Source organism: Lepidothrix coronata, unplaced genomic scaffold (genome assembly GCF_001604755.1).
Source record: "Lepidothrix coronata isolate B3197 unplaced genomic scaffold, Lepidothrix_coronata-1.0 Scaffold21, whole genome shotgun sequence".
In the NCBI taxonomy this organism is placed as follows: Eukaryota; Metazoa; Chordata; class Aves; order Passeriformes; family Pipridae; genus Lepidothrix; species Lepidothrix coronata.
The window spans coordinates 2,096,833-2,114,942 of record NW_016690201.1 but is presented as its reverse complement, the minus strand read 5'-3'; the positions used below and the strand labels follow the sequence as shown (position 1 = coordinate 2,114,942).

The 18,110-nt window shown below is 40.1% G+C and overlaps 1 protein-coding gene across 8 annotated transcripts in view; it reads right to left on the bottom strand.

Annotated features, from left to right (window-relative positions):
* PHLDB2 (pleckstrin homology like domain family B member 2) overlaps positions 1-18,110 on the bottom strand; it is an 82,386-nt gene that overhangs the window by 29,892 nt on the left and 34,384 nt on the right. For 6 of the 8 annotated variants that reach the window (XM_017807958.1, XM_017807957.1, XM_017807962.1 and 3 more), the window contains 4 exons: positions 14,677-15,060; positions 12,201-12,344; positions 11,200-11,337; positions 751-879 (listed from right to left, as the gene is read on the bottom strand). In XM_017807958.1, the coding sequence (XP_017663447.1) occupies positions 751-879; positions 11,200-11,337; positions 12,201-12,344; positions 14,677-15,060 (795 nt within the window). The remainder of the gene's footprint in view (positions 1-750; positions 880-11,199; positions 11,338-12,200; positions 12,345-14,676; positions 15,061-18,110) is intronic. The other 2 variants (XM_017807959.1, XM_017807961.1) reach the window with 1 other exon arrangement.

The window sequence follows — 18,110 nt, the reverse complement described above, 5'->3', positions numbered from 1 at the left end:
TCTTGAGCTTGCAATACTGATGCTTTGAAAATTATTTCCTCCCCTGCTAAAGCTAACTATATGTGCTGTATAACCCACTTCACGTTAATGAATACTAAGAAGGTACTAATGGTACCTTCATAGACAGTATTGCAGGTTTTTTTTTTATTACAAATTATACAAACTAAAATCAAGTTGCAATTAGACAGTATGAAAAGTTAATTTATACCAATGTGTAACTGTTTGAAAATGAAAATGTAGGACAAAACAAAGCTATTTTACTAAGTGGCAAAATCTTCAAAATTAATTTTTCAAATACAGTTCAGGCTAACAGCTAAGTTATATACTGAAAAAAAGAAGTTACCCATGGCTTCACTGAGACAGACATTTACTGGCCGATTCCAGTCTTTGCTCACACAGGTAAAGAATGATGCTCCACCATTCATCTAAAAATCACAACAGCTTCCACATCACTCAGAATGCCTAAGGGGCTAATTACAGGCAAGTAGCCCAAAACTTTAAAAACATTCAACACAAAATGATTTCTAATCCACCCATTTGCACTCTACTTGTCTGCCATCATAAACATCATCTACTACAACCATTCCACAAAAAACCCCACCCTCGTGACTATTAAAAATTCTAAGTTGCAAATATGTTCAGACACTGGATACTTGAAAGAGAATATGTTACACTTAACTAAAAAAAAAAAAAGAAAAAAATTAAAAATCAACAAAATAAAAAAGTGCACTCTTGAAACTTGCTACTAACCCTCTTCAGCTGCTGCTGTAACTGTTCCCTCATGGACTCAGGGCAATTATCAAGCTGCGTCTTCTGCTCGGAGTAAAGCTCCTGAAGCCTCTCTAGTTTTTCCCTCTCAGCATCAAGTTTTAATTTTTCCTGAAGCATGAACCAGAAAATAAACACAATTACCTTCAAACCCAAGCAGTTGTTAGTGATTATGACAGTGCGTGGCAAAACCTTAATGAACAGTTGAAGCATGTTGGTCAAAGACAGAAACCTCTTGTTAGTTGAAATGCAATGGTGGGATGCTAAATGATCAAAACAAAACAGAAATCATTTTAGTGGGGTGATTAATTCTCTCCGTTGTCACTGTGTTTTGTACCCGTGCCTGGATGATGTTTTTAAAGCCCACTGCCTGTCTCACCTAATGAAAAAAAAAATAAGGAAACAGTTGCCATGTTAGTGAGGTAACTGGTAAAGCCAAGAGAGAAAGAGTAGCTTTTAGAAAGCAAAATGGATGGAAAATGACTGTAGTCTGGCAGTGAGGGATAAATGGATCTTCCCAGGAGAATGAATTACATGCCTGTGTGGCTCTGTACAGACAAGTACATTTAGCAAGCAGTGAAAAAACCAGAATGAGACAGAGCTTTATAGAGAAATAACTCTGGGCCAGGAAGTCCTGTTGCAGCAGAAACACCAAGTGATCGAGCAAATTTGCTTCAGGAGACAGGAACTGTAACCTGTTCATGGGGATCAAAGGTGACAGCTTCACCTCCCTGGTCTCCACCAACTAGGTCACCTTTCCTCTCGGCCCACTCAAGCAGCAGTACTCAGCACACTACTTCTCACCCTCCAAAGCCTTTGGCCTTTTAATCTTTGTAATCAAATACTACATGATTTACTGTGCAACGCTGCTCTGAAGACTGGCTGCAGATCACTTAAAGCTACCCTGCAGACTATTATTTATCTGGGGACCAAAGTTTGGGAAACAATAAATCAGAGCACAGAGAATTCTTTTAGCACCTTTCACTTGCATCTACGCTGGCCAACACAGCAGATGCATTTTCTTCAAATGAGCAATTAGTAACTGGAGAAAACAATATGCCTGATATGCCAGGCATAAATAATCAACTAAGTCCCTGAAGCCTGGCTCTCTGATACCTTGTAGAATAACACTGGTATAGTTCTCTTTTCCTATTTGTTGTTCTGTAGTAATGCATCTCCTCTCAGATGGTCTCTAACTCTCCTTAACACTCAAAAATTGACAGTATCAGCCCCAAAACTTTAGCATCTTCTGGCTACTCCAAGAACAGTTCAATTCTGTCACAGCATCTACTCATTTCTCCTCTTTCCAGTCCCAATTAGTATTTAAAATCAAACGTGTGGTGTAACAGGTGCTATATGATTAGACACTCTGCATCACTCTTATGGCACATGCCATAGAGAAGAAGTGTCTTTTACTATACAGTATGTGCCATTTCAAACTGTGGGAAGGCATTTCCCCAAACCTACTCTCTGCTATGCCTGACAAGGTTCTCAAACCCTTATGCATGGCAGAGGCATAGTAATATGTATTAGCTGCCTGCTGTCTTTATGATTTTATCTCTAAATCTGAGTGGGAACAGGGGCTGGGATCTAATTTTCCCAGTATTTAAAAACAACAGCAGGAAACATTTTATTCAAGACCAATGTCAACCAGATTCCCAGTGCCCTTATGCTCACTTACACATGCAGCTTCTCAGTTCATACAAGCAGATGAACAAAATGCTGAGCACAAATATATTTTTTTCAGCTTATGAAAATGAGCAACTGAGCACGAATATTCTATTACCTGCAGTTCCTGTACTAGCTGCTGTCTTACAACAGCGGCAGCAGGGATTAGAAATACAGAGTATATAGCACGTGCAAGCTGTACAGTGAGGGAGAATCATGCAGCTCCTGAGAGATCAGCTCTAGACCTCTATCCCCAAGAAGCCCCACTTGCTGAATCACCCTTACTTCCAACACGGAAGGAAATCTATGGATAAACTGGCAGTTCCTCTCCTCACAAACCTTGTTGACCATTTAACATGCAACCTATGGTCTGCCACATTATTTCACACTTTCTTTTTCTACCCACCTTACCATCCAAAGCAGCAAGGACTTCTCTGACCTTAGCTGCAGTATCGTGCCTCTGAAGCCATTAATAGCTCTCTAAATGTCTATGCTCTGCAACAAGTGTGCTCATTGATTAACAAGCAAGTCAAATCTCGAGCGTGAGGAGACATCATCAGCAAGTATAAAACTCCCTGACAATCTTGCCAGAGATACTGTTACATCCCTCAAGAAATTAGAAATGTATTCCTTTGAGATTGAAAGCGATACTCATCTGGTCTATTTATAGCATAGGAAGTGCTAGCATCTCACCAAACTGGCTCCCTTCAAAATGTGCAGTCTTAACAGGAAATATCACTTTCAGCAACGAGATGCATTATATGTTTTGCAGCTGTGGAGTTAAGTTTGCTGACGTCTCAGGCTGTGCATTGGTAATCTGATAAATAAATCAATAATTATAATTTTTTCATACAGTCTTTTCCACAAATGAATCCAGGCAAATTCTTCTAGAAGGGAAAGGATTCATAAGTTTGGAAGCCAAGTGCAAGATGCAGCTGAGGCAGGCCTGTGGCTGACTCCATGAGCTGTTTGCCCAAGAGCAGCCAGCAGCAGAGCTGTGAACAGAATCCATGTGCTCCTGCTGCTCATCCTCATTTAACCGCATGAGCTTGTACTTGTTAAGTATTTCTCTGCAGACAATCGCTTCCCAGCCCCAGCACTGATGCCAGAAGCACATTAACTACAGTCTGGTTGAGTCCTATTTCCAGGGAAAAAAGTAGAACATCTGGTCTTAGCCTACTGCCCAACTTGCCCTATGGTCTGCCTCTAGATGCACATTAAATGAACTTGGGGTCAGCCAGGATACAGAGCGGGGCTGATTTGGGGTTTGATGATACTGGGGCACAGCTTGGATCACTTTTGGAGGATTTCTGAAAATTGTGAAGGACAGCAGTAGAAAGAATTGACATGTCACACTGTCCCCTAAGAGCACAGACATGGGATGTCAGCAAGAGCACATGTGGTATGAACACAGACCATTACTGATTAACATGGGTCACAAAAGGAAATCAGTCTTTAGATCTGGGAGAAATTATTTTAGGGCAAAGAAAGAGGAAAAAAAAAAGAATATATACCCAACACATCTCAGAGATGATGAGGACACAGAGGAGATAAAAGGATGGTTTTAAAGACAAACGTAACCCCTAGATGAATGGGAACAACAGAAAGAAAGCAAAACAAATTGCTTCAGTGTTGTCTCTGGTGGTTAAAGATGCTCTATGCCTGATCAATGCTGCTACTTTTAAAGCCCTAGTGGATCTCCACACCCCTTCTGGAGAGAACTTCTGCTTTTCAGTTTGTCATTCATCACAATCTGCTACTGCAGGCAGGCTGGCTAAAACTGTAGAGCAACATGTGGCTGCATGCACATGTGCCCTCTTAACCAACCTTCTTGCATAAACTGGTAGGAACTCTGCAAAAATGGGAGTAAATTTGATGAAACACAGAAAGCTTCTCAAAAACCCAGATAAAAACTGTGGGGGTGAAAAAAAAAACCAAACCCAAACCCCAAAAATAAGAACCCCTATCATTTTTACCAGGTCAGTGTGAAATGGATTGTATGGCTAAGTGAATTTGGTTCACTGTACAACCTTCCAAATCACTCCACAAAAAAACCACAAAAAAACTTCCATGAACAAAAAAACTTCCAAAAATCAAGACGTGTCATTTTCATACAGAAATGGCAAATAAACCTACAAGACAAATGGAAGAAAAAAAACCTCAAACCTGAATGTATTCCCATCTAATAGGCTCTTAACTTTCAAAGCTGCAGTCCAAAGTACTCCACAGTCTTTCTCAGTCCAACCCATCTATAAATCATCTTTTAAGATAACAACATTTGTAATCTACACTAGCTTTCAGATATGCATGCTCTGTCTCTCATTACAGAATCAGTCTCACAACTCTCACGGGTTTCTGAGAAATAAGGAGAAGCACATGCAGTTCTGTGAAAAGCTTCTCCACCTCATCTTCATGCTTTCACTTCTAGCCAAGCCTTTTTCTTTACACTGCAAAAGAACATCCTCCCCTTCTCCAAAATAACCTACTGCAAAAGCTAAAAGTGGAAGAGAAAGAGGAGACTACAGAAATTATTCCTTTCTACTTGGAAATGGTGTGGTGCTGCTGGATTTGTCTATTCAGTAGTAATGGAGAATAAGTGGAAAAGCAAGAAAATTTGACTTGAACACTGATGAAATTGGCTTAACCCTTCCCATGAATTTGTAAGAAAATAGTCTACTCTCTAACAAAAAAGCAGATATAAAGATAACAACACCACCAAAAAAAATCATCTGCTCTTCAGTGGTTATCCATTGAAGGAAGAGGGCAAGTGGTATATTTGGGGAAAGTGTTAAATGTGAGGTCTACCAACTTGTCCAGCACTCTGGCAAATTAAAAGCATTTACAATACTGTGGCTNGACCACATACAATTGTTTAAAAAAAAATACTGTTGAAATAAAAGAGAGCCTCCTTTTCAAACTGTATGTGCTCATCTTCTATATTTTCAGACTACTCTTTCAGGTTTCTTTCAGGACAGAAGCATAAAACTTGTAACAATTTAACTGTTTGTCATTAAATCCCTGTGGGTTTCATGACAAAAGCCATTAAGAGGAAAGAGTATGTCAGGTGTATTAAGAGGAGCATAATAAGTCAGAAGAAGGTATTTCACAATAGTTCTTTTTTCTGTATGAATGGTAACTAATTTATTATATAACTGATTATATTCAGTGATGGCATCTATACAAGAGATCTCAACATTTTTGTTTCGGGTGCATGCATAAAGCTACTGTTTAAAAGCATTTTAAACCAGAGTAAGCAATCTCTCTGCTTTAAGTAAAAGAAAAAAAAATCACAATAAGTGCACACATTAACTTGCTACTAAGACAACTCAAGTTTTTTGCAGTTTCTAAGCTCATTCTCTGACCATTGTAATGTCTTGTCCTAATGAACAGGTGTGGAGGCAAAAGAAAATCCCTGACTCATGAGTGTAGAAGAGAAAATAATCATCCAACCAGCAGAAAAAAAATTTCAAGTTAGAAAATTCAAATTCTGTATAGTCTTTAATATCTAGATGACAATAGGAGGATTCCCATTAGCAGTATAACCCATTCTGTTATTTCTCTCATGACCGTTTTAAAAGAAAGCTTGCGAATTCAGATTTTTCTCCTTTGGTCTTTGTAATCATATTTTTCTTTATCAGTGTTCTCTCTACAGGATATCCTTATGTGGTTATATCCAATGGATGCAAGTATGCCTCAAAACCCTTAATCTTCTGTATTGTGTCTTAAGGAGGTAGCTAATGTTATGGATATGACAACTCATCCATATGAAACACTTGCTTATATATTGCTGAACTGGAATCTGACCAGGATATAGGAGATATAAATTTGTCAGATTCATCAGGATAACAGCAGCAGGAATTTTGCATTCAGAAAAGAAAGGACTGAGGATAGACCACCAGTATATTTAACATGTTCTTTCCTTGACTCTATTCTTCAAAGTCTTTGCAGTACTAATTTGGCAAAGAGGCTGAGTTTTAAGTGTTTTGGCATGTCTGGGATATTCTGTTCATGACTGAAAAACATTTCCACAAAAGCATGTGGACAAAATTAAATGTATTCCAAAAAAAGATGAGTTATCTGCTGCCAGCTGCTCCTGATTTCTGCTGTTGAAGAGAGACAGGAAACCCTGGTTGATAAAAGAGTTCCAAAGGCACCATGACGTAAGGCAAAGCTCCTCCAGAAGAACGGGAATAATGTCCCTCTCTCTAAAAAAGTCTCAACTTTTGCATAAATAATTGTTTTGAAACTCTATGCCAAAACTCCCATTTAGCTGTGATTGCCTCCCACAGCACTTCTGCTGAATTCATTATTAATTTCCAGTTACTCCAGTATATTCATGCTCACTGATCTTTTCTTTCTTTCCCTGGCTACACTGTTACTTTTAACCTCATGCTTTAACTTGGAGACCTCAGGCATGGGGGATCATTAAGCATCCTTCTCCACATATGCTGGACTGCATTTTTTAAAATGGCACAGATTAAGGAAGCACTGTATGAAAAGAAAATACGTTGCAGAACTGGATAACATTCAAGCAGGCAAATGCAATTTTCTTCAGCTCCCTTACAGACAAACGTCAATCCTGAACTAAGTCTCACGAGTGAAGATTCACTGGGAGGAAGTTGTAAATGTAAATTCCACCATGGGCCTGAGGTGCTGTTCCACTGCAAACAATACCATCATTATTGTACACCAACAGTACAGTAACATGAATGCCTGCTGTGTAACTACAGGGAGCTGGGCCTGGATGGCAGGGAAGAGGGAGCTTGGTTCACCTGCTTGCTTATTTCTGGGTTTGTCCAGCTCAGCTCTCTCCAGAACAGGCTCTGCTCAAGGTATTTTTCTCAATATCTGTAGCACAGCTCTTTCCCTCAGAACTTCAAGCTGTATCTGTCAAATTGTGTAAGTAGTGACTTATCAGGGCTGCCCCTGCATAAGTGGAGCTTGTGATTAATTCTTAAATGTTGATATTCCCATATGTCCCTACTGGGCACTGGAACAAGCTCCCCAGGGAAGTGGTAACAGCACCAAGCCTGACAGAGTTCACAAAGTGTTTGGACAATGCTTTCAGGCACATGGTGTGACTCTTGGGGATGATCCTGTGCGGGGCTAAGAGTTGGACTCAATCCTTGTGGGTCCCTTCCAACTCAGCATATTCTGTGATTCTGTGATGTAGCTGGTCACCTTCTTCTGTGGATAAAACCAAATATGTAGTGCAAGGTAGTTAAAAAAAGAAAAAATAAAAAAAAAAAAAAGAAAGATTGTAAGCTTTGCTCAAGAAGCACAGCCATGGAGGCAAAGTGGTACCTTCCTCCATTACCCTGGCACGATTTCCAGCGTAGCTGAAAGCACAGGCCATACCAAGCAGCTCTGGAAGCAGCTACCCCAGCCATGACAACTGAGTCCTGACAGCACTTACACCTGACAAAGAGGCACCACAAGCAGAACTACACCAAGTCCTGCAAGAGTGCTAAAAGGTTTTACCATCTTTTCAAAATGGCAACCACTCATAGCTCTTATTTCTAAAACCCAAGTAAATCAACACTAATTTCTTTGCTCCTTACATTTTGAGTGGTGGCATAGTCACGAAGGCAAGGGAAACAGTCCCAGTTCACCCAGGGTGTGTGCTACATCATCTTTCCCACCAATTCATTTATTCTTCCTCACCATTAGTCCTGCCACGTGTTCAGTAGGGTTGAGCACAAGACTTGAATGAGATCAGGATGCAGTTTAATATATAACGTACAAACCTGCTCACAAAATACATTCCTGATGTACAAGCGAGGTGCTGGGACACAGAGACTTTGTACCAGAGCAAAGAGCACACCGACACAGCCCGAAACCGAACTCACAACTCTCCTGCCATCTGCCTTCAAGTATGTTTTCCAGTCAATTCTTTTACCTCACAAGGACTAGAAACTGTGGCTTTAAAACTGTGCAAAAGTTGGCAAAACTTTGTGTCCTCACCTAAATGAATTGTGCATGAGGCATTAAAAAAAAAATCCAATAATCAGGTAGAAGGTAGTACAAGAGTTTCCACCTGCAGTCCATTTTAGGTACATAACATGGCCCAATAATTAGGCTGTAGTTTGTGACCCACCTTTTCAAGAATTTCACAAGGTTTTCAAACAGGTGCATGGGTAAGGATGAAACACAGCCAGGCAGGGGTTTCCTGTCAAACAGGTGCCAAGATCAGTGGCAAATTCCATGAGATGCTCAAGTCTCTTCAGGGACAAGTGCCATCATGTACGAGACTAATGCCTCACCATCATTTCACAAGTCAAATGAACTCTCCCTCTCACCTCCAGACAAACAACACCATGTGGTGTATTAGGGTATCACTCCCTTACCCTGACAGAAACGTAACCACTGTTTGAAATATGGGACACCAAAAGCTTCTTGCCTTGAAGCCCCACCAAAACCAAGACCCCAGGTATCACTAGGGGTGAAATATTCAGGCAACTAATAGAAATTGTGACCACCCTGTGGACACTGAGACACTTGTTCTTGCAAAAAAACAACACAAAAAGTACAATCAGCAGAGTGGCAACTCTTGGCCAAAACTTGAGCCTTAATGCTGTTGAGGAAGTCCTAAGTTTTGATTTATTTCAGCAAAACGGACCACTTACTGCCTCCACCTGAGCCCCTTTTGGGGAGTGGAGGGCTGATCCTGTGCTACTACAGAGCCAAGATGTTGCCTGTCCTGCATCAGATCTGCAGGGCTGCAACCTTAAGGTAGGCACACAAATCAAGCTTTTAAAAAATGCTACTGTTTCAAGCCAGCCCAAACTTTTATTTGTTGACATGATCAGTGCCATCTGCTTTGCTGGCTGACACTACTTTCTCCAGAACCCTTCAGCTGTCACTTTATATTTTGCCTGTTCACAGAGGCTCATGTCCGATTTCTATTTTAAACTTTCACTTTTATGCAATGCTTTATTCCTACAAAGAATATTTCAGTATTAACTGAGCCAGGGCTTTAAGTTTAGAGGACACACTCACAGCTGGGGTTTTTTTCTTTGTTTGTTTAAAACAAAAAGAAACACAAAAGACAAGACAACTAATATTTTGTAACTGATCTGAATAGTGCCATGCTTCATACTGAAAAAAAATGTTTTGAGTGAACTTGCCTTTTAAATAACAACATGCTTATTCTAGGCTGCTTTCCATGTTTCAGTTCAACTGAAAATCTAAAGTAGACTCGGCAATTTTATATTCTGACTCCTACATACTCATGTTCCATCATATGACTGCAAGGAAATTTAAATGACCTACAGATTTTACAGTAATTTCCATTAGCTTAATTCAACTTTGAGGCTAGTAGAGAACCAATATAAAAGGCAAAAGATCTCTTGAATTTCTGGACATGTTATTTTTTACCACTTACCAACCAAAACTTCTAGCAGCATCCTTCTGGAGGGTATCTGCTCGCATGATCCTATCTGCCCACTTTAAACTCATCTTTATACTAAAAAGCAACAATGAAACATGTCCCATAGGCAACTTAAAACATGACCACAGGTAACACTGAAAGCTGAAGGATCTGCTGGAGTACACACGAACAAAAAAAAAGGGCAGGCAGGGAAGTTCAAACTTAAACTGGATTGTCTCCCCACAGAGCAGAGAAGTGGGAGCAACATTTTCCTTCTCAACCACAGGCTTGATGAGCACAGACACAAAATAGCAGTCAGGCTCATGACAGGGCAAGCAGAAATCAAAGACAAAAAGCTCAGAATAAAACAATGCAAGCTGTAGGGTGAGAATTAAGGGGGAACTGCAAAAGTGCTAAAAATGTGCAGCTTGTCTAAGAAAAAGCAAATAATGCAGAAGACTTCCAGGTATTTCTGGAAGGCTTAAAAGAGAAGAGAGACTAGCTAGAGCGCTTCCACAAGTGACAGGTCTAAGTTATGAGGCAGAGGATGAAATTTAAAAAGGAAATAACACTGGCTGAAATTCCTGGAAAAACTTCCTGACCTTGAAGTATTATTGGCCCTGGCACATCCCCTGTGGAGAAGGGAACTGCATGCCTGGAGAGGCCAGTGAAGAGCCTGGCGGAGGGAACTGGCAGCCCAGGCTTGAGGGGGACAACTTCATCTTGCAGGCCCTTTCCATTTCTGCACTTAAAATCCTATTATAGTGCTATCCTATTTTGGAACATGTTTTGCTATATAGTGGAGAGCAATTAAGTATCTGACTGTATAGGAAAACTAATTAATTCCTGGGACTTAATCACAGAGAGAATAATTCTACAGTACTAAAACTGTCAGTCAGCAAACAAAATAAAAAAAATGATTGCTTTAAAATTATGTAATTGACAGATGTCTTATACATCATTCTATACAATAATAGAAAAAACCTGCAGCCTTCTTTCATTCTGTTTCTTTGCTGAGAAAGGGTTCTTTTTCTTTTTTTTTGTTCTCCAAATTATATAACCTACAATGGAACAGCTCAACTAGTATTGTTCTTTTAAACAACAGATAACCCAAGTACAAGCCCTATATACAATTTTTTTATTAATAAAAATTTCTTTACGGTAGATCAGGTCTTTTTACTTAAGCATACTATATTTTGCTTGTCAAGCATACCTTGGAACACATTACTGTTAAAGGGAAATGATGGTGAAGCAACTATTTTTTTCTTCCATATTTATCAAGTAAATTTACCTATAGACAATACTTCATAAAATAACTTCCATCAAAGTTAATCATATAAATATATTTTGAAGATCAAAGGGAACAGAGCACACAGCTAAGATAACTGAATTACCTTTGTCTTTTCACCAATAACATTTCTCTCCAGTTCAGCTATTTTTCTGTTTAGATGATCCAAAATTTCCTTCTCTTTCAGCAGCTCTGTTGTTTCAGATTTCTGTTCCCCATCCAAAAGGGCACATTCCATATCCAACTAGGAACACAAAACATCTTTCAGAAGCAGTCCAGATTCAGAAGAAATCTTGATACACATTATTTTCTGGGGGAAGGGTAGTGAGTTGGTGGTTATTCGCAAGAGAAGTATTTTAAAAAGAGGGGAGGGGGGGAAAAATGTTTTACTGCCACAGAAGTTAAAAAGAGATCACAGATCTCAGAAGAAGTAAAACTGAAACACAAAATACTGCAAAATAAAGTCCAAACCAACTTTAGCTTGAAGATCCTTTTTTTCCCAAACTACTTATTTTCTATCTCTTCTCTGTGCTCCCTTCTGTTATGATACTGTACTGTCTCTGTGCCCAGCTCAGTCAGGAAACCCTTCTGAACAGCTGTTCCTTTCCTGTCGCTGATAACTGGAGCCAAAACCCAAATGCCTGGCCAGCTTAGTTTGCAACTGAGAGATTCCAGAAGTCAAGGGGGTGTCAACACACCCTTGCCACCGTAAAGCCAAGGAGGTTTGAAAGGAAGTTGTCTCACTTCCTGTCTCTTTAAACAGTCATAGGAGATACCACCATAAAACTCCCAAGTGACACAAGGCATTTGGATCAGCTGAGTGGCCATTAAACAAGCAAGATTGTTCCAATTCCACCTAGGAGTGTAATGGTTACAGCTGGGAAACGCTAACCCGACCATCATATCCATCTCCCAGCTGGGGAAAAATAACCTTCATAACAGGAGACAGCCAGGTCTGTGATTCTGTGCCTAATCCTGGTGAAAATCACAGAATATGAAGGCTTCATACATCAGTGAGTTCCCCATGTACTTACTGGACCCATCAGACTTGTGCTATGTGGACATACGTAACAAGCAAGACATCTAAAACCAAAACATATTTCATACCTCCCTTGAGGATTCATCCATCTGGTCATTTAAATCTTTGATCTTCTGCTCAAGTTCTTCCAAGTTGTTTAGTATTACCATGCGCTCCTCCTCCAGCCGACCAAGCTCCTGCCTTCTTTGCTCATCACTGCTGCATTCTGGTATCTGCAGTTGCACACCAGGAGAGGTTCATTAGAAAAAGAGTTAAACACTGTCTTTTCTTCCCCTCTTCATACATTTTTCATTTTAGGCAAGTACAGTACTGTTGGTTTTGAACCCATTACATATTTCCCATCTACTGTATTGCTATTTCTATATTTAGAAGGTGTACAAGAGAAACAAACACGATACTTTACTTCCAGGCATTGGAATTAAATACTATACTTAACAGTAAATACTATTCATTCTAAAGGAATTACTAAAACTTAACCTTTGAAAATACTTTACATGCTGTGCTATATAGGTGGTAAAAATCCAATTTTTCCCTTATAAAAATAACGCAGATAGATGAAGATGCTTTTTATGTCAGCTGTTCATATAAGAGAGGCTAGGAGGTAGGATAGGACATTTTTGTAACCAGCCATTAAGATGGGCAGGATACATAAAATAAGGACAAAAGTTGGTTCTGTCCCCCCAGGTAGCGCTGAGGAAGTAGTACCCTTAATGTTCTTCTTTTCGTTGCCATTTACTTACCGGTAACTGTGCCAAGAATTAAACCACTTTATGAAGAAAATACCTGTGATCTTACAGTAGCAAATGCTAGATCAAGCAGATCATGCATTCTTCACATCTGCCTGACCCCAGGGGTTTTGTGATCCAATTACTCTGGTAAGGCTGCTCGCTCATTGTCCCCAGTCAGAATTAGAGGTGGGCTGCGTGCAGGGCTTCACAGTCACCACTGGACCACACAACCTTGCTCAAAAGAGGCTCAGCTCAGCTACTGAATGGCTATTCTGAGAGCAGCCGTTTTATCCTGAACAAATCTGAGCTCGATATTTTAAAACAATGTACTGTGTTTCATTAACACAGTTCTTGCTTGCTACTGTTTTTCTAAAGGGCTTAGCAGAACACCCTTTACAATGAATGAATGAATGGTATTCCTTGATTTAGCAATAGTAATCCTAGCAGGAAAGCCTCTTTTTGTCCGGTCTCCTGTTCGGATAATGCTGACAAAACATCTTTGATTTCAACTTCCTAATAAGGATTTAAAATAGGATCTCTGACTTGCATGAAGAAAGCAGCAAATGGGAAAGAAATGCAAGACCACAGCAACTTGAAATGTCCTACTACCTTTTCAACATGGAAAGACCAAGTAAAGCCATAATAGCTTTCTATTCTATTTCTATACTGTGTTGAATGTTTCTATTCAACACAATTTCACACCAGAAGACTCAGCAGACAGATTTCCAGAGAGATAACCTTTTAGAATAGAAAACGTTTTTCTACCACACCTTCTTCTACCTACACATACTTCTATTAAGTTATAAGTTAAGCAGGGTTTAAATACAATTCATGTGTAAGCATGCTGGAGATCATACAGTGTGTAAATAACATGAAAGAGAAGAGAAACAAAGTATTTTGAAGGCGTGAATTTGTTAAACAGAAACTTGCTTTTATAGCTTTGCTTGGTCTTATTATGCTCTTGATTCTAACTCTTGAATCCAGTTTTTAACATAATAATGTCTCTGGGACTTGCTGTGCTGCTGCTCTGGCACGGCAGAGCCTAGGAACTGACCCAAGGAAAGGAAAGGCTCTTATCCCAGCCCAGGGAAGGCTCCTGCTGCTCTAGCAAGCAAATGGTTAGGAATGCTGTTAGTTCATTTTTTAAAGGACAATTTCTCTTCAGTAATGAAAACAGCAGTGTGAAGTGTACAGGAAAGGAGGTGCAGCTTATTAAATGCAGGAGTTAGGTTAGAGGGGCAGGAGGCTGGCTGCTGCCATGTGCCCCTAGAGACAACAGCTGATCCAACAAATGGCTCAAGTCCAACCCTGGGAAAGGAGACAGGACAGTAAATTCAGCTCAGGCAACAACCTTCCATGTGACTGTTCTGGTTTGACAATGAGAAAACATGCTCCTCTCACAGAAGACAGGAGCCTCAGGTTTGAAGAAAACAGCAGAGCTTCCTTTCCCTCCTACAAGCCAGAACGATGCTATAAGCAGGGTTCCCAAAACCTTCCTTATTCAAGTAGCTATAATTGTTCAAGCAAATCCTTTTCTCCTGGAAAAACCTTAAACTCCTCCTGAACTGTACATCCCTCTGAGAAGAAACCAAACTTCCAGTACCATTAGCTTACACAAAATACAAAATAGTGATGTGCTGGCTGCTACATTTTGCTGGCTATATTTTCTACACTTGCTGGCTTATAAAACTGTATGAGTTCTGAGATTAATTCTCATACCTAAGCCAGCCTAATCATTGTCCCTGCCAGGACAGTCTAGAGGAGGATTTCAAACAGCAAAACCTGGTTTATACTCTCTACTTCTACAGAGTGTTACCTTTGGTGTGATGCTTAGGTAGGATGACTCAGTGGCATCCTTCAGGAAGCTGGGAGCAGGAAAAGGTGGAGGCTTTCCACTTTCACTGAAGTGCTCATCAGCTCTCAGCCCCCTGGAGGGAAGGTAAGCAGCAGTGCCACGGCTGTGGTTGCTGAGCTCGGAGAAGTCTGAATCGCTTGCAGATGATTTCAAGTGGCTTCTGAACCTCGTTTCCAGGTTCATCTGGGAGTCTTCGAACACTGAATCCTCGTCAGAAAGCTGAAGTTTTTCGAGTTCTTTGTTAATTTTTTGAACATCAGCAACTGTGGTAGCTGCAGCAGGGTTGCTGTCAGATTTGGAGTATTCCGCACACAGATTGAGGATTGTCTCGAGCCGCTGTCGTTCCTAGTTTAAAAAAAAGATAGCAGCACTGAGTGTCACATGTGAGCTAAAGATGAAGTGAAAAATAAAATTTTGCTGGGTTTTTTTGTTTTGTTCAGGTTGAGGTTTTGTTTGTTTGTTTTGGGTTGGTTTTTTTCCAGAGTGAAGGATTAAAGTCCATGTAAAGTCTATCTCCCACTTAGAGATAATAAACATAGATACATAAATAAATTACAGTGCAAGTGACGAATCAAAGTTAACATGGAAGAATAATTAAAAAAATATTAAAATGTTCTACATTGGAAAGATAAATAAGTATTAGGACATATTTAAGTAGCTATTAATTTCTGTGAAATGTACTTTAAAACTTTTTATTCAGGTTGTTGTCTCCACACCCCATTTGTACATACACATGTCAAGTGATCTCACTGCGTAAATCACTAAGGGTTCCACTTCACACTTACGCTATATTCCTACCAAGCTGCAAAATCTAGCACAGATTTTCCATGAACTCACTCAGTCCTGACTTTTTGGATTTTTTTCCATTTTGCTAACTATGGCTCCCTTTTTTGAGAGAATTAGTCCACATTTTGAAACTCGCAGTTTTAGGAGCATCAAGAGAGAAATCAGACATCACATCTATAATACAACAGCTGTTAAATGCACAGAATGAGGGAAATCTTTATGTAACAGTTTATTCAAATTCCCTATGGATTCATACCAACATTTCAAACATGAGACTCTGAATAGCTGTGCCAGTTTAAGTTGATGTGCTTCAAGTTGCTATAAACATTTAATTCCTATAGGATTTCTAGATCTTTATGATACTGTTTATAAACTATCAGAAAGCTATATTTGTTTTATGTTACTGTATGCATAGCTTCCTGTAACTTCTATTTCAGATGAAATTTTTTTACCCTTTAATTTTTAAGAGGTAATGATTTTATGGAATTTCATGTTACCTTTGCTAACCAAGAAGTAAATAAAAAATTGCTTACCATAAGCCTATTGAAAATTTTGCTGGAAAAAAGACCACTGTGAGAGTTCCAAGCTTGGCATTAATACCTGCACTAATGATGTCATTTCTGATTTCTAGGAAATCCTTCTTACTTTTAGTAGTATTTAAAAAGAAATTCAAAAAACCCAACAGCCTCAGCCTCCTTTCCCGGGAACCACTACAGACATGTTTGCTTTCCAAGCTCTACCTGGCATTAGATTTGTAAACAGGATTTGCAAAGCAGCTACTTCTGACAGCCCTAACGCTTCCTATGCCCAACAGCAAGTGATTACAAAGGTCAAGCAAAACACTTGGGGCAATGCATTGCCTACCCTTTTCCCCACAGCAAGCAACTGGACTGCATGAAAATTTAACACTGGTTTACAAGCACCCAGCTCTTTATACAGCCACCAAGAGGTTACCCGGTTGTACGCACCACATGTTCGCATCACCCCACATCACCCGCAGTTACGAGCTCTGTTTCTGAGCTGGAGAACCCATCTGAACCCACCCGCTTCCAAGCACTACCCAAACAAGAGAGCGCTGCGAGAGAGAAATTTTGCCTTTGGGTAGCTTATTCCCAGGTTCCCACTGCAGGTTTCCTCTGAAGCCTCCTGAAGCACCAGCAGAGACGAGGCGCTGAAATAACGGAGCCTGGGGCAGCAATTGCAAGCTTCTATTTTCCACAAAATAGTCCAGCAGATTCTGCAGACATCCTTCAACCCCAAATGACTGACATAATTATAACTCTCAAAAGCCTTGTTCCCTCCAGGCAACTACTGCCAGACCCTAAGACTCTTCCCTTACCCCTCCAACACTGCTATCCTCCCTCTTACTAAGTCGTTTGGCCACGCAACCCAATTCCTAAAGCGCTGAGCAAGTGCTGGCTGGGACTGCCAGTAATTATGCAGCTCTCCCTGTTGTGACGGCATCGGGCCTCTCATAATGGTTATAGACAGGAAACATGGCATCAGGACATGAGGTCCCATCCTTCCCTGGAACAACAGGCTGTATCAGGTTACCCCGTGTTAAACCTCCATCCCGTTGGTAATAAATAATAGGAAATGGCAAATTTCAAAGAGGGGCCCCTGCTCATCCCAGCTGAAGTGCTCAGGTGAGGGGCTCTCACTGCAAACCTGCCCTTTGCTGAGCAGCCCGGAAAAAAAAGGGATTTCTTTTTTCCCCAAGTCTCAGATGCTCAGAAAAAGCTTAAAAATTGTAGGAAAACCTCTGTCAGTCTTCAAAAAATTCCTGATGAGCTTTCAGACACATTACAGAAATACTGATATCTCTCACTTCTATTTTGACATGTGCTGAGAAGCTTATGGACAGGAAGCTCTGTGGTTATTTTATACGCTCTATTCTCATCATTTCATCTCAGTCAACTCATTCCAGCTCCAGCACACCTGCATTTAACTGTTTCCAAAATAAATTTCTCAGTGAAGCAGCAAGCTAGGAAAGTACCCCTGCAAAGAGAAGTGCAGAAGGAGTAGCCAATGGAAAATCCAGTCAACAGTTTTACAAGAAATACAAAACAAGTTATTTGTGATGCTGAACACAGCAGAGGGGAAGAAAAAAGGTAAAAAAAAGGAAAAAAAAAAGGTATGTCAAAAGAAGGAATGGGTTTAAATTTCCTCTGGTGGGAGGGAGGAGTGTTGAATCAAGCCTTATAAGCCTGCCAGTGTGTTTCCCCATAAAATGTTCTTTCTAACAGACTAAAACACCTCTGTGTATTTTCTGTGGTTCTCTTCGCCTGCCACAAAAAGAGGTAACAGGTCTTGTGTGCTTTCTGCCTGAGCAGTTTCACTACTCCTGGCTTTGAGAAAGCTACACATCACCTATGGTTGGCTGCAAATTTAGGTACTGAAGGAGAAGGGTGGGATAAGGAGATAATAACTCTCTTCTGCTATTGATTAACAATGACATTAAGAGACATCCCTGGCACACTGTTAAAAGAAATTTCCAAAACAGCAGAGATAAATATCGCACTTTTTTAACAGTAACCAGGAGATGATTCCTGGATTTGTTCATCTGCTGCATTCACGTTTACGAATTTTACAAATGCGTAGAGAGGATC